Consider the following 23623-nt stretch of genomic DNA (forward strand, 5'->3'; position numbering starts at 1 on the left):
TCAATAACCTCAGTTATGCAGATGATACCACCCTTATGGCAGAAAGTGAAGAAGAACTAAAGAGCCTCTTAATGAAAGTGAAAGAAGAGAGTGAAAAAGTTAGCTTAAAGCTTAACATTCAGAAAACTAAGATCATGGCATCCGGGCCTATCACTTCATGGGAAATAGATGGTGAAACCGTGGAAACAGTGTCAGACTTTATGTTTTGGGGCTCCAAAATCACTGCAGATGGTGATTGCAGCCATGAAATTAAAAGACGCTTGCTCCTTGGAAGAAAAGTTATGACCAGCCTAGATAGCATATTGAAAAGCAGAGACATCACTTTGCCAACAAAGGTCTGTCTAGTCAAGGCTATGGTTTTTCCAGTGGTCATGTATAGCTGTGAGAGTTGGACTATAAAGAAAGCTGAGCACTGAAGAATTTATGCTTTTGAACCGTGGTGTTGGAGAAGACTCTTGAGAGTCCCTTGGACTGCAAGGAGATCCAACCAGTCCATTCTAAAGGATATCAGTCCGGAGTGTTCATTGGAGGGACTGATGTTGAAGCTGAAACTCCAATACTTTGGCCACCTGATGTGGAGAGCTGACTCATTTGAAAAGACCCTGATTCTGAGAAAGATTGAGGGCAGGAGGAGAAGGGGATGACAGAGGATGAGATGGTTGGATGGCATCACCGACACAATGGATATGGGTTTGGGTGGACTCCGGGAGTTGGTGATGGACAGTGAGGCCTGGCGTGCTGTGGTTCATGGGGTCACAAAGAGTCGGACACGACTGAGCAACTGAACTGACTGAACTGTGACACGAGTCAGTCTCTACTCTAGAGGTATACTGTTGGTTTCAGGCTAAACTTGTTACAGTATTATTATTTATGATCTCCTTGAGACTCAGATATTAGTTCATTCATCTAGAAAAGGAAAGAATTCACTTTTAGGTTTTTCGTTTCTCAGAAGAATAGTAGGAAACATCTTAATAGTAGGAAACGTCTCCTCACAAGAGTAGAAGGTAATGTTTTTAAACATCCCGAGTGTCTGATACTTGGAGAAGGCACTGGCGACCCACTCCAGTACTCTTGCCTGGAAAATCCCATGGATGGAGGAACCTGGTGGGCTGCAGTCCATGGGGTTGCAAAGACTCGGACATGACTGAGCAACTTCACTTTAACTTTTCACTTTCATGCATTGGAGAAGGAAATGGCAACCCACTCCAGTGTTCTTGCCTGGAGAATCCCAGGGACGGGGGAGCCTGGTGGGTTGCCGTCCATGGGGTCCCACAGTCAGACACAACTGACATGACTTAGCAGCAGCAGCAGCAGCAGCAGCAGTGTCTGATACTGGGTCACCCCAGGACCTGGAATGTGACCATATTTAAGGACTCAAATGCCTTCATACATGCCTTTGTCTTTTGACTTTGTCCTTAGGAATGGTGCCAATGTCTAATTTTCTATTAGCCTACCGTCACTGCCTAGTTTAAGCTCATCCATTATCTCTCAGGAGAATTCCAGCAATGACCTCCCACTTGCAAGCTTCCCACCTTCAAATGCATTCTCTGAAGAGCTGCCAAAGGCAGCTTCCCTAGTGGTCCAGTGCTTAAGGCTCCACATTTCCACTGCAGGGGCACAGGTTTGGCTCAATCCCTTGTCAGGGAACTAAGATCCCACGTGTCTCACAGTGTGGTCTAAAAAATTTTTATTTTTTATTTTAAAAACAGTTGCCAAGGTTCTTTCTGTAAACCACAGAACTTCCAATGCCATTTAGTACTTTAAACCTGTAGGATAAAACTCAAGCTCCTTCATGCCTTCTCCCTGCTTTCCTTACCTGCTCTAGACTTGGCAAGAAGGTCCCACTGGGGTTTCCCACTCTTCCTTCTACTTTCAAGCTCTGCATCTATGTTCCAACTGTACCCTATACCCTGAATGCCTTTCTCAGTCTTATTCTCGCTTTGCTTGACTAATACCTGCTCAACATTTTAGGTTGGACCAGGTTCTCATCTTCTGTAGGTCTCCTTCCCTGAATACACCAACCATCTCAGCTGCATGTGTGCATATATCAACTATCCCACTTTACTTGTTGAGATATAATTATCTCATGCATGTATGCCTCCCCACTAGACCTTGATGATAGGTATTAGCTTATTCATCTCAGAATCTCCATCTTTGTGGAATAAATGAATTCACAAAATATGCACACTTGAGTCTGATAAAAGCATGTATTACAAATCCATATGGCTCTAACAGGACCTCAGTTCCACATAAACCCATATCTAAAAAGCAAAGTAGAGACACCCCTGTATGTCTGGAGGCTGTCACTGTTCCTGCTAAACACAAGAGATCTTGACTGGGTAAGATCCCACATCACATTTCCTGCCAATAATCCTTCAGTTGTTCCCTAACTTCTGCAGGAAAAAGTCCAAACTCATCTGCTTGGAATCCAAGAATACCATAATCTGTCCTCGACATAATTTTCTGGCCCTCTCTTCTTTTACACAAAACTTCTGCCTCTCCTTAGATTCTGCATCAATACTTTCCACCTTCAATGCCCTTGTATGTAATATAAGGGCCAAAGTGGGGGGAAAGCTCCCTTTTCTTCATCACCACTTGAAAATAATGATAGTCATTCTTCAGGTCTTAGCACTGAATCACTCTATTATAGCCAAAAGTAATCATTTCCCCCTTCAAAATTCTATAGCACTTATGCTCTGCACTTCTTAGTTAACATTATGTACTTAACATTTGCATAGTTCTTTACAGCTATAAAACTGCCTCATATTTTGATTACTCTTTTCAAATATGGCTGTTATACCAATACTCAAATTGGCAGCTCACAGAGGTCAGCATCGTGTCCTTATACTTTTGAATGTTGCTATGACTCTAAATCTTCTTGTAATAAGCATTTACTGAAAATGTTGATAACCCTATTTGGGAGTTTTGCATAGAAAAATTAATCATCAAAAATAAAAGCAAGCTTATATATATATAATCTGAAATGAGTTTATTCATTTAGACCTCTTCAACTAGACATATATTTTTCTATAGGAGTAATAATACATTTCTTGATATGGCCAGGAAAGGAAAAGTTGACTGTGTCAAATTAACAAGCCAGAACCAAGGAGAAAGCATGTCTGCTGGTGAGACAAGCAGGGGATAGGAACAGGGGAAGAGGACCAGACACCAGTAGGTGATAGTAACTACCCTCACTGTTTCATCAACCGCAGCAGTAGAGTCTTTAGAGAGTACCAGTAGTCAACAGTTTGGTGAGAAATTAGCACCAAGGAATTCCAACAAAAGTTAACAAAGTCTTGTAAAAGCCACAAAAGAAAAGAATGGTTTTACATACTAACAAATAGTACTATTAATAAAGAGTACAGAACCACAGCGAAGAGGCCAAATTTTGCTGTCAAATGTATTTTGTTCAATTCTGATCTTTTCACCACTTTTGGAAAACTAATATCCCCAATCTGAGGAACCTCAGTTTCCTCCTTTCATAGCTTGAGCGTAAGAATTACATGAGATGGAAAAATAATTACTGTATACTGTGCTGGCCAAAAAGTTCGGTTGAGTTTTTTATAAGACGTTACAGAAAAACCCTAATGAAAATTTTTGCCAACCAGTACATGGTAGGCATTCAAGAAATATTAGTTGCTGTTACAAATAATAATACTATTATTGTTGTAGTGTGTGGTGGTTATCAATTGAGAATCTAGAGACAGACAATATTTGAAATTTCTGGCTAGCAGGCAGACAGTGAGCTTCAAGGAAAACTCTCATCCATTACTGGACAATCTTGCAAGAGCAGGTGTGGCTAGGACTCCAGGATAACCACACCTGGAATCAAGTTAGGAACACACTGAACTAGGTTTGGTCTGCAAAAGGTAGAAGCTTGGTCTCAGGGACAAATTTCAGCTATTAGAATTAGGCAATTAGGCAATTAGGCACAGTGGCAGGCTTGTTACAAAGATCCAAAGACTAAAATTAACTTACTCAGTGTCCATCAACTACTGAAATGCATGAACCTTCAAGCACTACAGGGGCTGAGCCTCCGGATGAACTAGGGGTAGTGGAGTAGGAAAGAGGATGACCAAGGCGAAGTGCAAACAAAAGCAGACATAAGTTACTGGGCACCATATTCATCAGGTTTTCCAGAGAAACAGAACCAGTAGGAAATAAATATACATGGAACTGGCTTATGTGATTATCGGGGGGCAAGGAGTCCTGTGATCTATAGCTAGCAAGCTGAAGACTCGGGATCTACCCGGGCTGCAGTTGCAGTCTGAGTTTAAAGACCTCAGAACCCCAAGTGCCAATGGTATAAGTTCCAAGCCAAGTCTGAATCCAAAGGTAGGAGAAGACTTGTCTCAACTCAGAGACAATCAAAGTGAATTTTCCCTTCAGTTCAGTTCAGCTCAGTTGCTCAGTCGTGTCCGACTCTTTGCCACCTCATGAATCGCAGCACGCCAGGCCTTCCTGTCCATCACCAACTCCTGGAGTACACTCACCTCACGTCCATTGAGTTGGTGATGCCATCGAGCCATCTCATCCTCTGTCGTCCCCTCTTCCTCCTGCCTCCAATCCCTCCCAGCATCAGAGTCTTTTCCAATGAGTCAACTCTTTGCATGAGGTGGCCAAAGCACTGGAGTTTCAGCTTCAGCATCATTCCCTCCAAAGAAATCCCAGGGCTGATCTCCTTCAGAATGGACTGGTTGGATCTCCTTGCAGTCCAAGGAACTCTCAAGAGTCTTCTCCAACAGCACAGTTCAAAAGCATCAATTCTTTGGTGCTCAGCTTTCTTCACAGTCCAACTCTCACATCTATACATGACCACTGGAAAAACCATAGCCTTGACTAGACAGACCAACCTTTTTTTTCTATTCAGGCCTTCAACAGGTTGGATAAACCACACCTGCTTTGGAGAGGGCAATCTGCTTTACACAGTCTATGGATTTAATATTAATCTCATCCCAAAACACCCTTACAGACACACCTAGAAGAATATTTCATCAAATATCTGGGTATACCACAGTTCAGTCAGGTTGATACTTAAAATTATCCTCCACCAGCACCTACTACTTATCAGGTGTGGAAAGAGGCTCAAGAACCTCCTGAGGTTTAGTCTAGAGCTACTTCTGGAGTTGATGGGGATGTTCTGTGTCACTCACTGTAGTAACCACTAGCTATTTGTGGCTATTGAGCACTTAAAATGTACCTCATGTACCTGAGAAACTAAAGTTTAAATTTTAATTTTAATTCATTTAAATATTAAATATAAATAGCTACATATGTCTAGTGGCTACCATATCAGATAATACAGGTCTAGGGAAAGAAGGTAATACACAAGTAAATCAACAAGTAATCACACAATGTGAGACTTACACAGGAAAAGGATAAGATTCGGGTTGAGGTAGGGCAGAACTTATTTAGTTAAAATGGTCTGAGTAGACCTCGCTGAAGAGGTTATCAATGTTTAAGCTAAAGCCCAAAGGCCTAAATCTTGAGAAGGAGCAGCCAGATGAATAATTGAAGGAATAGATTCCAGGCAGGAGGAACCACATGCACAAATGCTCCATGGTTGGAAACTTCCTATTTGCATTGAGCAACTGAATAAGCCACACTGGATGGAAAAAGTGTTGAGGAGGAAAGAAAGGACAGCCCACTACAATAGTGGCAGGCCACCATAGGAGTTCGGGTTTTATTGAAGTAATTTACAGTTACATTTTTAACCCTCCTACACTGTTGGTGGGAATGCAAACTAGTACAGCCACTATGGAGAACAGTGTGGAGATTCCTTAAAAAATTGCAAAGAGAACTACCTTATGACCCAGCAATCCCACTGCTGGGCATACACACTGAGGAAACCAGAATTGAAAGAGACACATGTACCCCAATGTTCATCGCAGCACTGTTTATAATAGCCAGGACATGGAAACAACCTAGATGTCCATCAGCAGATGAATGGATAAGAAAGCTGTGGTACATATACACAATGGAGTATTACTCAGCCATTAAAAAGAATTCATTTGAATCAGTTCTGATGAGATGGATGAAACTGGAGCCAATTATACAGAGTGAAGTAAGCCAGAAAGAAAAACACCAATACAGTATACTAACATATATATATGGAATTTAGGAAGATGGCAATGACGACCCTGTATGCAAGACAGGAAAAAAGACACAGATGTGTATAACGGACTTTTGGACTCAGAGGGAGAGGGAGAGGGTGGGATGATTTGGGAGAATGGGAATTCTAACATGTATACTGTCATGTAAGAATTGAATCGCCAGTCCATGTCTGACGTAGGGTGCAGCTTGCTTGGGGCTGGTGCACGGGGATGACCCAGAGAGATGTTGTGGGGAGGGAGGTGGGAGGGGGGTTCATGTTTGGGAATGCATGTAAGAATTAAAGATTTTAAAATTTTAAAAATAAAAAAAAGAAAAAAAGAAAAATTTAAAAAATAAAATAAAATAAACATCATTGTGGTTAACTGCCATGTGGAAAATATATGAGCCTACAAAAAGATGCATCGTGTATTTGTGTGTGTGTGCATGAACTTGAGTAAATGTGCTAGTTTGGCCCTCCTCCCAATCAAAATATAATCTCTTTAGTATTAGCATGTATTTGTATTCAGAAGGAATATGCACTTTGCATCCATGTTAATTTATCTAAAATTAATGGTGTGTATATACATATGCTCTTGAGCTTTCTTAAGTATAGGAAGAAGGAAACAACCTGTTAAATACAATGAAAATAAAGAAGAATTCTGCAGTGAAAATTATCTGATAGATACACATCTAAGAAGTACTTAAACCAGTTACACAAGTGAAATAGCTGCATACAAACTCTGAAAGATTATCTATAAACTCTTGAGAGAGGTCATTTTCTGGTTGCAGAAGAAAGGAAAGGAGTAGCAACTTAAAAAGGTTAAAAAGACAACCATGAAACTGACTAATGTCAAGCAAAGGGGACCCACAGAGAAAAATTAAAGAAATTGGAGTTAATTAACTTAGGGAAGAGAAGATTAATAAACTATTGTGAGGATACGTAGACAGAGGATAAAGTCTAGCTGGGGCTGCAGCACCACTGGATAGATAACTGAAGCCCACAGAATAAAACTGCAGCAGATGCTATTTATGACTGTGAAACTGGAATCAGTGAGGAAAGCAGAGCAATGTCCTTCCACGGAAGTCTTTAATATAGAATAGATTCTCATCAGTCTCATTTGAAAGGTTTAAGTGTGATCCTGCCCAAAGGCAAGATGCTGAGCGGAATGACTTTTCAAGGTCCCAGTCAGTCAGCCCAACAAGACCACACAGTGGATGGTGTGATGCGATTTTCTTTTGTTTACCCATATCTTATTGTTTTACACCACCATGTGGCCACACTGAGTAGAAATGCTATAAATTTTGAATCTGAACATAGGCCTGGAAAAATGTCAATAATAGATTCTCATACTTTTAGAATTGCACAGTCTATTTAGAGATACTCAATGTGTAAAGTCACCTGGCATGAATATCTTTATCCATCATGATTCTTTTTCAATATTAATTTGGAAAACAACACTGATATCTGTCTTATAAATAACAACATGTCAAATTCTTTTATTGTGCATTTGCTATTTGATAGAAATAGGATTTGATTTACAATAAGCTGAACTCATGACATAAAAATCTTTTATTTTAGATGCTATTTATTTGAAAGCCAGATTCTGACCCTGTTACATTGAACAGATATATTAAGTAAATGTGACTTCAGAAAGAATATTTTTTAAAGAATTCAAATACAGTATCAAAAGAATAGTTGATTTACTTGCAGAAAAAAACAGTAATTATCAACACATTTTTCAAGACATCATGTTAAAAATAAATTTAAATGCAACACATTAAGCCACTCTTTTTGGTACCTTTTTTCTTTCATTTATGTGGTAAATACATCAGCATCCATTCGCATTTGTTCAGCTCTCATATGAGCTAAATGTTGCATTGGATTCTATTTAACACATTGGAGAAATCGACAAAGCCCAGTCTGTCCCTTCATTTCCATGTCACCTCTACTAAAAAAGCTTTCTGTTAAACATGGATGGTGAGGTAGACCTAGAGCCAGGCTGCTTGTGTTACAGTCCTAGTAAACTATGTGTCATAGTTTAAGCTTTTTAGTTGAAGTAAATAATGTTTTGTCATTTAATCAACAAATATTTATTGTATGATGACCACACTATAGAGTACCTCATTCACAATGCCAGGCACTCCTTGGGCACTGCAGAGAGAACAGTGAATCAAATAGGCAACAGTTCTGGCCCTCAGGAAGCTTCCCTTCCAGTGATGACCCCCACAGTAAATACTGGGGCTTTGGGGGCCTAAGGTCTGTGTTATAATTATTCAACTCTGCTACTGTAGCACAAAAGCAGTCATAGACAAAACATAGTGCACAAATAGATGAGCATTGCTATGTTGCATTAAAACTCAATTAACATACCCAAGTAGCAGACCAGATTTGACCCACAGGCCTTGGCTGGCTGACCCCATAGTTGAAGAAGACAGTAATAAATACTACCAAAGTGAAAAATAATAAACACTATGTGAAATGGTGATAAGTACTGTAGAAAAAGTAAAAACAAGCAAGAGTATGAATAGGATTAGAGTGTATCAGGGTCTTCCTTTACTGAGAAAAATAACACCTGATTAAGACTTGAAGAAGCTGAGCAAAAGAGTCAGGGGTGTCTAGAGAAAGAATATTCTAGGACAGAGACTGTCAGGTGCAAAATCCCAGAGGCAAGAGTGTACCTATTCTTTTTGAGGAAAGCAGGTGGACAGTTTGGAGCAACTAGGAAATGAGATCAGAGAAGTAATATGTGACCAGATGGCATGAGGCTCAAATTCCATTTTAAAGATGAGTTTTCACTCTGAGTGAGAATAGGAAGCCTTTGCAGTTTTAAGCACAGCAGTGACCTGCTCTGGTGCACTAATTTTAATGGGATCATTCTGGCTGCTGTATTGAGAATAGACGGAGGGAGAAGCAAGAAGCAGGGAGTCCAGTGTGGAGTCTGTTGCAATAATCCTGGTGAGACATGATGGACCAGATGGCAATGCTGGAGGTGGTGAGAAGAGACAGGATTTGAAATAGGTTTAAGATAACCTGACCAGAATTTTATCTTGGATGGAATGTGAGACAAAGAGGGAAATCAGTGATGACACTAAGATTTTTGCCTAAGAAATTAGATAGATGGAGAAGACTGCTAGAGACAGAGGAAGAAAGGAAGATCAGGGTCCCAGGTATGGAGATAAGATTCAGTATCCCAGTAGAGATGTTGAGATGGCAGCTTTAACAAGAGCCTGCAGATCCAAGAAGAGGATTAAACTCGGTGTATAAATGAATGAGCTGTCAACCCATGGATAGTGTTTAAAACCATGACACTGATGAGATCACCAAGGGATTGAGTACAGAAAGAGAGAGAATGGGTACAAGCATTGTGCCCTGGGAACTCCAAGGCTAGGAGTCCAAGAAAATGAGGAGACGCCAGCAAAGGAGACTGGAAAGAGCACCCAGGGAGATAGGCGGGAAGTCATAAAGAGCAGAGCTGTGCAAGCCCAGTGGGAGGAGGATACTGGAGGAGAGAACAGTTGCATCAGTTATACTAGAGAGGATGTGTAAACTAAAGACTGAGAAATAAGCCACTGCATTTAAGAGTGTGGAGCCCATTAGCAGCATCAATAAGAGCAGTTTCAGTGAAGTGGGAGGAATAAGAGCCTTGCTGAAGTGAGTTGCAGAGGGAAGTTTTTGTTCTTTCATTCATTAGCTTTTTTTTTTTTAAGAGAAAGAATTAAGGTGATAACTGGAAAGGAAGTGAATCAAAAGAGGTATTGGGGGTGTCTTGTTTTGTTTTAAGATGGTAGGAAGAACAGCACTTTTGTGTGTTAGCAGAAAACTCTGAGAAAAGGAGAAATTTAAAGAAAGAGCAGGAAGGTAAGAGAAAGAGCAAGAAAATTGCTGGAGCAGTTTCCATGGGTGGGCAAGACAGGATAAGATCTGGAGCAGAATGGTGGGTGGGCCGGATTCACATTCTGCATGTAAAGTGCTTCTCACGGTGCTCAGCACTTAGTACATCTCAAAACAGACATATTAAACTCCCAACTGTCAATTGAAAGGGTTTGGCTAAAGTGATCTTACAGTTCCAGTGTAGCTATAACATTCAGTAGATGAGTCAAAGAAAGTTGAGTAGAATAAAGAAGATGAAAGGAAGACATTTAGAAGTAACACTGAGTCCCATCAACTAGCATCTAGGATATTAGCATAAAGGTAAACAAAAGTCTAAAAGATCCCTGAGGAATGTAGGAAGAGTGACGGGTTAGTGTTTCCTTCTGACTCATGATGTGAGTCAAGCCTCAGGATCCCGTCAGGTACTTGACCCCTTGTAGATAATTAATCAATTATCTTTGCCCTTTATAAGTTCAGCATGATGGAAAACCACTATCTCTTGTCTCACAAGCACTGCATGGCACAATGTTATTTCCATGCCCTTTTCATGTTGTTCCACTGATGTTTACACTGTTTCATAAAGGCTAAGCTCTAGCACAGCCAAGATAGGCCAACAGACAAAGGAAAGTAGGGGGTAAAAGCATCACTGCCATTTCCACTGAGAAGAAAACGGTGTTGGAGCAACTGCAACCCCATTGTGTTCCTAATATGAACACAGCTCTGTGCCAAGTACTGGGAGAAACACACTACACTTATGAAAAATAGCCCAGCAAACATGGAGCTCTATGAAACTATAGTTTGTTATCTTTTTATGGTTATAATAATTTTGCTTCACTGAGGGCAGGTAGCGAATTTCAATGAATCTTAATTCTTCACTTAATTTCAATATAGATTTGGAGATGTGTTGCCTTGGAAAAAAGACTTGAGCCCCCACGTGTCATAAAATCATACTTAAGAAAGCAGTAAAATTTGACCACACATTGTAATAGAAAAGCAACTTTTGGAAAACATTAATAAAAACAATAAAACTCCTAATTCTGCAATGATGAACTCAAAACCAACTCACCAAAATCTTTACAAATGCAGGAAAGCTGAGAAGCCCACTGTAGTAACCTACCTCCTTTTCTCTCACAATTGTTCCAATCCAAGGCACCAAAGAATCGATGCTTTTGAACTGTGGTGTTGCAGAAGACTCTTGAGAGTCCCTTGGATCTCTCAAGGAGATCCAACTAGTCCATTCTAAAGGAGCTCAGCCCTGGGATTTCTTTGGAAGGAATGATGCTAAAGCTGAAACTCCAGTACTTTGGCCACCTCATGAGAAGAGTTGACTCATTGGAAAAGACTCTGATGCTGGGAGGGACTGGGGGCAGGAGGAGAAGGGGACGACAGAGGATGAGATGGCTAGATGGCATCACCGACTTGATGGACGTGAGGTTGAGTGAACTCCGGGAGTTGGTGATGGACAGGGAGGCCTGGCGTGCTGAGATTCATGGGGTCGCAAAGAGTCGGACACGACTGAGCGACTGAACTGAACTGAACTGAACAGAAGGACAGCAATGACTAACATGAGAGAAACAATCGATTTAGATTTTACTTAACTTGAGCACTGTGTCTATGATCCAGGGTTAACTGTTATAGTTCTTGCATGTCTCAAAACTGTGAAGTTTCTTTCCTGAACTCTGCTCAATATTTTTAGTACAATATGTATGTTGTCCCAGAAATATTTAAGGGGACCTGTGGCTAGAATGTGTAGAAGCTGGTGTCTGACTACTGACTGACACTTATATCTAGTTTGCCACTTGTTGCTCAGCTTAATACTCTGTTTATCTTAGAGTTAGGTAAACTATGCTACATCTGGCTCAGGATATGTGTTTTGTAAATAAAATCTTACTGGAACACAGAAAGTCATCCTTATGTGTTTATTTATTGTTTACAGCTGCTTCTAAAGGCAAATGTAAGTAGTGAGGGCCAACAAAGCTTAAAATATTTACTATTTGGCCTTTTACAGAAGGGGCTTCCCTGGGTGGCCCTAGTGGTAACGAACCTGCCTGCCAACATAGGTAGGAGACATAGGAGACATGGGTTCGATCTCTGGGTCAGGAAGATCCTCTAAAGGAGGGCATGGCAACCCATTCCAATATTCTTGCCTAGAGAATCCCATGGACAGAGGAGCCTGGTGGGCTACATACAGTCCATGGGGTTGCAAAGAGGAGGACATGACTGAAGCAACTTGGCAGGCACTCACGCCTTTACAGAAAGAGGCTTCCCATATCTTGTTTAACTAATGGCTGGTGTCCTCATTAAGCAGTGTTTGTCTGCGCCGTATTACATATCCGCATGCTGACAAAAGGAGGAATCAGAGTGCAGATGAAGTCTTCACCTCTGAGGACCCAACTTCTATGAATCTAGAGTGTACTGCCCTCGGCAGTAAGATGTTACATTTTCCTTGATATCTTAAATTCAGAATTTATAAAATGGATTTCTGTTAGGTGACAAGCACCTACATGTCAAGTAGATTTCCTTTTTTGGTTATTAAAGGAAGAAAATTTTACAAGTGTTTCTGTGCTAAGTTGAAAAATATAAAAAGGTTTCTAAAAATTATTCTTAAATTATTGCCATTTATTTGGAAATGTCAATGGATAGATTCATTTCAATACCACATATGTGAAAAGAGAAATATTGAGCTGAATAATCCTTCAAATGGTAGTACTTTTTCCCATTGTTAATCTTGAGAGTCCTAATTTTTTATCTGTCCTGAGTGAAAAATCTAAACATTCTAATTCTTCAACCCAGCACCATAGTAAGTTTATAGCTGCTTTGTCTTAAACAATATATATATTTAGGGAAGGAAAATTTCTAATTCAATTTACAGTTATGTCAAGAAACAACACATATCTGCAGACAAAGATACGAAAAACATTCAGAGTACAAAGTGATAGGTCTGCTTAAGTAAATAAACTTTTGGTACTAGCGATTGGGCACACAGGATTATTATATGTTTAATTGGCCAATGTGACAATTTGGAATTACTTCTAGTCAGGTTTAATTGGATTTGGAATCTCTGGAGGAAAGAAATAGAGAAGCCCAGCAGAGGAGAAGTCATAAAAGTAAACTGTTTTTCCAAAGGGTGCTAAGCAATGAATTAATATCCACTGCACAATAGTTTTTAATATCCCCTCAGCTTAATAAGACTAATGTGGTGGTTATACACACTAGATTCCAAAACTAATTCAATGAAACACCAAGGCCAGGAAAGCAAAGCTTTTGTTGAGTTGGAAATTTTTTATTTTCAATTTTAAGATGACTAGTTAATCCCAAGGTGAATAATCTCTAATTTAGGTAAAGTCTGAGACATGCCTAAATACCAGTATGACAGTTAGCTATATATGTTATGCTAGATTTGAAGATGTTCTAGAGTCCATAAAATAACTGTTACTCTATAAATGCTTTGAAGTTTATTAAGAGGTAACCAAAATGAAGCATTCTCTTTAAATATTCTTACACTATATAAACAGGAAAACCAAGTAGAAGACAAATGGCATGTTGCTTCTCTTCTAGATTTAATTTCAGTACAAAAAAAAAAAAAAAAGACCTACTTTCTACATTCTAAAATGTGCTTTATGCTTCGCTTAATATTAGCCTAGTCAAATTTAAACAAGATCTTCTTTGGTATTTATATATACTGCCTGCTATAGTTTTTTCTTCTGTCCTACCTATAAATTTTTTTTTAATCTGTCCTTGTTCTTAGGAGTGCCATGATTGCTGACTACATGTTCTGGCTCTGCGGAGGAAGTGAACATGGTATAAGCAAGCTCATCAAACTGTATTGGCAGGTAAAAATTGATGTCCCAACCAGGGAGGAGGAACCCATTTCATTTTTAGAACCAAAATGAAGGACTGGTGCTTAAAAAACTGCTGGAAAAGGTAGCTCTGGGCATATCAACCAGAAGGACACTACTCAGTAGTAATGTATTTATAATGAAGTAGATTTTCTGAGACTAATTTTAAGGGCAAAATTCAAGGTTGTTAACCCTTGGCCCATACTTCAGTTTTACAACCCAATATAAATTTTAGACATCCCAGGAACTATGTTCCCAGACATGCTGCTATAATGACATGATCCTTTAAAATATGAACATTGTGTTTTCATAGATTCTTTTTGATCTGTGAACTGTAAAAGCAAATTCTAGAAGTAATACTAATTACATAATAAATAAAAATACAAAGATCCATTGTATTTGTGGGGTAATGTAGCATCTGAAACACTTAATCCATTATAAACTGCAGATCTTCTTTCTTATTTATTATTCAAAATAGCAAGAAGAAGTCATACCAAAGGTCAATTAGATGTCAAGAAGGGAGTCACAATTTCTCAGAATTTTAAGAAGAATTTGTGGTTGTTCAGTTGCCAAGTTGTGTTCTGACTCTTTGTGACCCCAGGGACTGCAACACACCAGGCTTCCCTGTCCTTTACTATCTCCCAGAATTTGCTCAAACTCATGTCCATTGAGTCAGTGATGCCATCCAACTATCTCTAATTCAGTCTCCTTCACAACATACAAATCTGTTCTTATCCTAGTCTCTCCCCACAAACTGTCAATGACTTTCTCCTGAAATACATTCAAGGTGAGGAACTCATTCCCAAAAAAATAACATCTAACTCCCTAGTTACTAAACTACTGTCCTCATTAAAATGGATTTCTACTCCCTTAAAACTTTCATCAAGTGGTTCCCAGTGAGACCACATGGACCAAATGGAAACCCACTTCCAAATGAAATGTTATCAAATATTTAAAAATCCAGTACAGAAGCCTCTTCCAAATCTCCTCTCCAAACTGTGCGTGGTCTTTTTTTCCTTTGTATTTCAAAATGGTTTAATGTAATTGAATATGAACCTTATCAACCAACTAGAATAAGATCTGCTAAGACCTGACATTTAAGATAGAAATAATTGTCAACAGTCTCCTGATGCTTCCTGATATTTTCCCCACATTTTCAGTATTGTGTCTTGGTGCCTGGTTTTCTGTTTCTATATCACCTATCATCCCTGTTGAACAATAAAGCACTAGGTTTAACATATAAAATTCTTAGTAATTTATACGGTACCATCTGAATATTTGGAGCTCAATTCACCTGCTATAAAAAGCAAAGATTTAAATTAGCCCTAATATACTCAAAACCTGTAAACTGGCCTGCAAAGTATGTAAAATTTAAGACTTTATTTATGTAAATGCAAGACTTTTCCTAAGGAAATCTAGACCATGCAAAACAGTAGTTACTTGTATCTATGTAAGCAAATAGTTGTAAAGAATTGCCAGATGTGGAAAATAAGCAAATAATATCTACTATATAGCTATATTAAAAGAAAATGAAAGTGTTAGTTGCTCAGCCATGTCTGACTCTTTGAGACCCTATGGACTGTAGCCTGCCAGACTCCTCTGTCCATGGTATTCTCCAGGCAAGAATACTGGAGTAGGTAGCCACTCCCTTCTCCAGGAGATCTTCCTGATCCAGGGATTGAACCCAGTTCTCTTGCACTGCAGGTAGATTCTTTACCATCTGAGCCACTGGGGAAACCCATAGTAAAAGAAAGGGGTTATTATTAAAGGATTTCAGAGGTTTTTGAAGAAAGCTGGGAAAGCGATCGAATCTTGAGGATTAGATGATATTCAGCAGACCTGACATTTACTAGGTTCCAAATGAATGCTTGACTAATTTATTCATTCATTAAACAAACACGTATTGAGCATCCAATACTTTTTCTACATCGAACAAGGGAAAAATAGATCCAATATTGATATAGCCTAAGATAGGATAAGCTTGAAATTTTTATAAATGAATTTTTGTCTGTCTTCTTCAGCTTTCAAAAAGTATTAATATCCCTATTTTACTTAACTCAAATTTTTAAAAATATCTCCACTTACCAAAAAGTACATGCTATACAAAAAAGGAATAAAACAAATGCTATTATTTTACTATTTTTCATTAATAAAATATAATAAAAAACATATTTGTCTTTGTATTCTTTTTCTTCTTTAATCTGAAGCAACTTGATATACTGAAAAATGGCCCTCATCTGGAAGTCACATCTGACTCAGGTCAAGTTCTAACACCAACATCTAACCTAAAGCAGGCTAGACTCCAGAGGAGCTTCAGCTAGAAAATAAGAGGTGATGGTTGGATGGCATCACTGACAATGGACATGAGTTTGAGCAAGCTCTGGGAGTTGGTGATGTACAGGGAAGCCTGGCGTGTTACAGTCCATGGAGTCACAAAGAGTCGGATATGACTGAGCAACTGAACTGAGAACAAGGGATTTGAGTTTTATTCTTAAAGCCCATCTTAGCTCTAAAACCTCATATTTTCAGGGACATTCAAATATGATATCACACAACCTACTGATGATATGGCAAATGAGTGGTTAATATCCAAAATACATAAGCGGCTCATACAACTTAACATCAAAAGGAAAACAACCTGATTTAAAAATGGGCAGAAGACTTGAAAAGACATTTTTCCAAAGAGGACATGCAGATGGAAAACAGGTACCTGAAAAGACACTCAACATTGCTAACTGTCAGGGAAATCAAAACCACAATGAGCTAGCTATCACCTCATACCTGTTAGAATGGCTATCATCAAAAAGACCACAAATAAAAAATGTTGCTGAGAATGTGGAGGAAAGAGAAACCTCCCACACTGTTAGTGGGGATATAAATTGGTATAGCCACTGTGGAAAATAGTATGGAGTTTGCTCAAAAAACTAAACATAGAACTACCATATGATCCAGCAATTCCATTCCTGAATTTATATTCAAAAACAAAAACACTAATTCAAAAAGATACAGGCACACCAGTGTTCACAAACACATGATTTATAATCATCAAGATATGGAAGCAACCTAAGTGTCCATCAATAGAGTGGTTAAAGAAGATGTTGCGTGTGTATATATACATATATATAATGAAATACTACTCAGCCATAAAGAAGAATGAAACTTTGTCATTTACAACAACAATGAATGGACTTGGAGGATATTATGCTAAGCGCAATAAGTCAGGCAGAGAAAGACAAATACCTTATGATGTCCCTTATATGTGGAATCTTAAAAATACAACCAACTAGTGAAGATAATGAAAAAGAAGCAGACTCACAGATATAGAGAACAAAGTAGTGGTTACCAGTGAAGATAGGGAAAGAGGGAGGAGGAATATAGGGCAAGGAGATTAAAATATGCAAACTACTATGTATAAAATAAGATACAATGATATACAATACAGGGAATGCGGTAAATATTTTATGGTAACTATAAATGGAGTGCAACCTTTAAATTTTTGAATCATTATATTGTGCACTTACAATTTATAAAATATTCTATAACTATACTTCAATAAAAAACACATATAAGTTACAAAGTTTAAGGAAAAAAAATAACATAACTAGAAAATATCCTGCAGATAAGTTCCACAAACAAAACCCCTCTAACCTGCTCCAACACGAGCACTGCACACCAGTGTCTCCATAGTTACATAATTCCTTCTGCTCACCAGTCTCTTTCTGATCTTCATTCAAATGTATATATCTTTCCCCAAACCTTGGTCTGTTCTAAATCAAAAGGGGTTTGTGGAACACTGCCAGAGAGTATGCAATCCATGTTAACTTTAAAGAGAAGTCCATCCCAAAGCACCATGGCAATCAAAGTGTTCAATGCAAGAATGCCCCAGACACCACAGACTAGAAATTATGTCTGCATGTATATTAGTAGCTGTCCATTAAGGCCAAAGAGACAGGGGCTATTTTTACTATTTCATAAATGAAGAAGTTATGATATATCTGCCTTCCAACCACATAGAATCTCTACCATTCTGGTCAGTTATTCTTTTAGAGATGTTCAACAGGAAATTGAAAATTTCAGAATGTAAAAACTTAAGAACAAGTCTATTTGCAATTTTTTAAGGAATCTCCACACTGTTCTCCATAGTGGCTGTACTAGTTTGCATTCCCACCAACAGTGTGGGAGGGTTCCCTTTTCTCCACACCCTCTCCAGCATTTATTGCTTGCAGATTTTTGGATCGCAGCCATTCTGACTGGTGTGAAGTGGTACCTCTTTGTGGTTTTGATTTGCATTTCTCTGATAATGAGTGATGTTGAGCATCTTTTCATGTGTTTGTTAGCCATCCGTATGTCTTCTTTGGAGAAACGTCTATTTAGTTCTTTGGCCCATTTTTTGATTGGGTCGTTTATTTTTCTGGAATTGAGCTGCATAAGTTGCTTGTATATTTTTGAGATTAGTTGTTTGTCAGTTGCTTCATTTGCTATTATTTTCTCCTGGGCATACACACCGAGGAAACCAAAATTGAAAGAGACACGTGTACCCCAATGTTCATCGCAGCACTGTTTATAATAGCCAGGACATGGAAACAACCTAGATGTCCATCAACAGATGAATGGATAAGAAAGCTGTGGTACATATACACAATGGAGTATTACTCAGCCATTAAAAAGAATTCATTTGAATCAGTTCTGATGAGATGGGTGAAACTGGAGCCGATTATACAGAGTGAAGTAAGCCAGAAAGAAAAACACCAATACAGTATACTAACACATATATATGGAATTTAGAAAGATGGCAATGATGACCCTGTATGCAAGACAGCAAAAAAGACACAGATGTGTATAACGGACTTTTGGACTCAGAGGGAGAGGGAGAGGGTGGGATGATTTGGGAGAATGGCATTCTAACATGTATGCTATCATGTAAGAATTGAATCGCCAGTCTAGGTCTGACGCAGGATACAGCATGCTTGGGGCTGGTGCATGGGGATAACCCAGAGAGATGTTATGGGGAGGGAGGTGGGAGGCGGGTTCATGTTTGGGAACGCATGTAAGAATTAAAGATTTTAAAATTTAAAAAATAAAAAACTAAAAAAGAAAAGAAAAGAAAAGAAAAATAACCAAAAAAAAAAAAAAAAAGAACAAGTCTAAACTTACTCTCACAGTCTGTCAACTTACAAACTCTCAGATGCAAACGAACACACCTTTGCTTTGGTGAGTTCAAGAATGGCTTTCAATTGTATTAGGAATATTTTTCATATCATCAGCCCAGCAGGAAAAAATGCATCAAGCTCTACACTATGTGACAGCTCATACTAGGATATGTTGCTTTCATTAAAAGTGTTTGCCCCCATTATTCTATAATAGTATCACCTCTTCATACTGTTCATGGGACTCTCAGTCCCATCATTTCATGGCAAACAGATGGAGAAAAAGTGGAAATGGTGAGAGACTTTATTTTCTTGAGCTCCAAAATCACTGCAGACGGTGACTGCAGCCACAAAATTGAAAGACACTAGCTCCTTGGAAGAAAAGCTATGACAAACCTAGACAGCAGTAGAAAGCAGAGACATCACTTTGCCAACAAAGGTCCATATATTCAAAGCTATGGTTTTTCCAGTAGTCATGTACAGATGTGAAAGTTGGACCATAAAGAAGGCTAAATGCCAAAGAATTGATTCTTTCAAATTGTAGTGATGTAGAACACTCTTGAGAGTCCCTTGGACAGCAAGGAGATCAAATTAGTCAATCCTAAAGGAAATCAACCCTGAATATTCATTGGATGGGACTGATGCTGAAGTTGAAAGTCCAATACTTTGGTCACCTGATGTGAAGAGCCAACTAATTGGAAAAGTCCCTGATGCTGGCATAGATTGAGGACAGGACAGAGGAGAAGGGGGCAACAGAGGAAGAGATGGTTGAATAGCATTACCGACCCAGGGGACATGAGTTTGAGCAAACTTCAGGAAACAATGAAGAACAGGGAGCCTGGCATGCTGCCATCTCTGTAGTTGCAAAGAGTCAGACATGACTAAGCGTCTGCACAGTCACTTCAGAGGTGAAGAGGGCTGGAACTAACGGGTCACGCTGGACCTGCATCCATTCTTCTACGACTTGATCCTCATCTTCTGTTATCAGTCAGTCTCCCCTTCTCAAACACCCCCAAACTTCACAACTTCACCATTCCAAACTGGTTAGCAAAATGGAAAGTCCCTAGTCCAGCCATTGTAAAGTAGTGACACATATGTATTCATATATTGCGTCTAAAGTCATAAAACTATTCCAAGAAGATCTTGAAGAGTAACTTCTAGTCTGTCTCCCAAGCCCCCTCCCTGTTAGATCCAGGGCTAAAGTGAATAGCATCTGAAGCAGAGCTAGATTTAATAGCATCAACAAATGTAAAACAAACAAGTGTTCCTCTTCCCCTCCTGTTTCCCTTTCCTGTTTTCTCACCTTTATTTTCAGCCATGCTCTCAAACACATGAGTTATCCTGTGTGCAGCTTTATCTCCTGCAATGTGAGGAACAGAGCCAACTCTGGTCTGCATCACTCAGCAAAGTGGAGTAAGAAAAGGCAGTAATAGCTAATATTGTTTCAGAACTCACATGAAACAAGTACAGAGAAATCCCACTAAATGGGGGCAAGCTGCCTGGTCAGCTCATTCCCCACCTTGACTGTTCTTTTTAAATTCTTTCTTTCTTTGAGCCACAAACCCCTTTGAGAATCTCATTCAATTAATGAGACTCCACCTAGAAACAATACTCAGAAACACATACACAGGAAAAAAAATGTGCTTTTTATCTCGTTGCATTGGAAATTGATCTACACACAGTTGCTAAAACATCAATGACAGGGAATTATGGTTTTCTCACAGTTGTAAAAAGGTTGTACACTTTTTGGGAATAAACCAATACATCATATTTGACATTGCAGCAATGTCCGTGTTTCTTCTTAATAGCAGTAAGAGGTAAAATCCTGATTCACGCAATCTCTGATAGCAAATGGAGTCTGAGCTCCTGTAGCTCACAGTATCTCATATGGAGCACACATCAAGAAATACCAAAATTCATATTACATCATTGTCCTCAAGTCCATGAGATTATCTTTATTAACTTCATATTATCAAGGTTATCTATATCAGCAATTTGTTTCAATTTTAATTTCATCTAGACAAAGAGTGACCTTCATAATAAATAAGCCTTCTGCAGAGTTTCTGTAGATTTTTTGTCCCTAGAAACACTCAAGACTTTGTCAGTCTCACCTCCAGTATTAGAAAATTCAGATTTCTATCTAAATGAGCCACCTCATTTAGAATAACAGCTCTATAAAAACAAAACAAACAAACAAACAAAACCACTGTTCTTCAATAGTATCTTTGATAGCAAATTCAACATTTCAATCAAAAGGTTTGCCTCATTTTTGTGATGAAGATATGAGACATTATAAAGCTAGTCCTGGAATGAACTTCTCACATCCAATTTGTTCTAAGAAGGGACTTTCTTTTCTCTTAAAAAATTTGAAAGAATTAACGAAATCAAATTTCTTCTCAATCTCTTCTCTGGATTGCCAACAAACTTCTCTAGTAGAAAAGAACCTCCTGGTGTGCTCCTGTATCTTGACAAAGGTTTACTGAAAAGGCACTGATTCGAGTTCTTGGCTCTGAGGAAGTTTAAGACTTTCACAGCAGTGGGAAGACCTCTTTGGGGATTGCTGGAAGGGCTGTTGACACTAACACAAGCCCATGTAAAAAGGCTGACACGTGGAGCATCTTTCCTCAGTGAAGCAGCAGAAGCTGAGATAGTGCCAACATCTCGGGTCCTCCATCTGTGCAGAGAATACCAAGACTCCCCATCCAATCCAAGTTGTGCTTGGCATTGAAATGTGCACCATCTTAAAGATATCAATGGCCTAAATGGTTTCCAAGGAGGGCTCACCAAAAAGGAATATTTCTTTGGTGTAATAAGTCTGCTTTCAAAAGACAAGATCAGGAGCTGGCTGCACTGAGAGACAAAAGATTTTCCCCAGGCACATGCTGGAGGAAGACAGTGCACCATCTGTGATCCCCTAAGACCCTTCCATGGCTTTCAGGGGTCACAGACCACAGGACAAGACTCTTGCACTGCTCCTTCTCTTTGCAACAGCCCTATTTCTCTTTGGTATTGGGCCTAACAGGAGAAATTTACTGCTTCCAGCGCTCAGAGCAAAAAATAGCACCCAAAATGTTAGTGTCATATAGTGCCTCCCGAGACTGCACTGCAGCCATTCAAGCTTGAAATCTTTCCATTCCAGTGTCTCCAGACTCCTCCTAAGTTAGTGGGTAGCTTTCTTCTTTACTCTCAAATTGTATCTGTCATTCCTATTCAGTGAGCACCTATTTATCGAGCACTTATTAGCCACTGTATGTTAAACACCGTGCTAGGCATTGGATATACAGCAGTGAGCAAAATAGACATCACCTTGTCTTCAAAAGTATATATTCTAGCACAAAATATTTACCAAAAAAACCCCAGTACTTAAATTAGACCTAATTTCTTAATCTATTTTTCTTCCACAATACCATCAAAGTTCCATTACAGTTTGACATGAAACTCAGACCAAAAAAAGAGAATATTTTTGTATAGCTATTTTGTATGCAGTTTTAAAATTCAGTTGTTTATGATATTTCAACAAATATGTGTGTGTGTGTGTGCGTGTGTTAAGTTCAGAATTGTAGACAACTTCTGTGCTATACTTGAGTTTGAGATTCATCAGAATATTTCAAGAAGGTCGCAGTTTTCCAAGAGTCCTTTGTCTCATTGGTTTCTATGTTCACAGATGTCTTCATGCAGCTTCCAAGGTTTTAGCTATTAGCTTCTTCTTTCAAAAGTGGTGATCAGGGTAGCAACAATCTAATGGATTTCTCTGGCTAATCAGAGAATGATGTGGAATATCTTTACACTGAACAGAAGCTGATCTCTTAGAGTAATTTTTTCACTCCTGTTGTTTTTCTTCTTGATACTGCAAAATCAGCCCAATATTAGTCATTCACCTAATAAAAACTTATGATTTCTCAACTTCAGAATAAAAATAAAATCTTCAACATGAAATTATAGGCAAAGTAATGTCAAGGAACCACAAAATTTTTTATTATCTTTAACAAAACACCTACATATTCTAGAGAAGGAAAAAAAAACATGTGTTCTCTCCAAAGATGTGCTTCCCTGTGAAAAAATTTTCCACAGAAGGAACAAAATAGAAATACCACGTGAGCATTTCTCTTAAGCCGCCTATATTTATAGTTTATTTATTTATTTATTTGACCTGTCAGGCAGAGTTTATAAAATATTTGAGCAAGGAACTTCTGAGTATAACCCAGGGTATACAGTATTTGGATTAGATATCATCTGAGAAACACCAAAGCAACTCACCTAAAAAATATTTTCCATATGAATTGCCATATATTATGCTTAAATTCCAACCACCTGGCATAAAGGCTCTAGTCATCCCCTAGTAATATGAAACAGAAATTTTATCTGGAAGTGTTTAACTCACTGAAGGGTGACACAGTTGTGGGAATTAGTCTGAGACTTTCCTAGTCTCTTTGGAAACATGAAAACAGACAGAACCTTGAGGGAACAAGATGTGGAAGGAAAGGTAGGAAAGGTAAGCTCTGATGAGGAAGGGTGACAATGTCCTGGAGTGCAGGGAATGCAGACTGAGCGGGAGGACCTCACATGGTGCAGGATGTGTTGTGCTTAACTCTGCAAAGGAAAGGAAGCAAAGGGAAGCAGTAATACAGAGCAGTAGAACCAAGTCAAACCTCAGACTCAAGATATAACTTCTA

The 23623-nt window shown here is 38.8% G+C and overlaps 1 protein-coding gene across 1 annotated transcript in view; it reads left to right on the forward strand.

Moving 5' to 3' along the window:
* Window positions 1–23623, forward strand: part of SPATA16 (spermatogenesis associated 16) — a 242192-nt gene that overhangs the window by 138484 nt on the left and 80085 nt on the right. The window contains exon 4 of the mRNA XM_005675304.3: window positions 13713–13797. Within this exon, the coding sequence (XP_005675361.1) occupies window positions 13713–13797 (85 nt within the window). The remainder of the gene's footprint in view (window positions 1–13712; window positions 13798–23623) is intronic.

The sequence above is a fragment of the Capra hircus genome, chromosome 1 (genome assembly GCF_001704415.2).
Source record: "Capra hircus breed San Clemente chromosome 1, ASM170441v1, whole genome shotgun sequence".
NCBI classification, from domain to species: Eukaryota; Metazoa; Chordata; class Mammalia; order Artiodactyla; family Bovidae; genus Capra; species Capra hircus.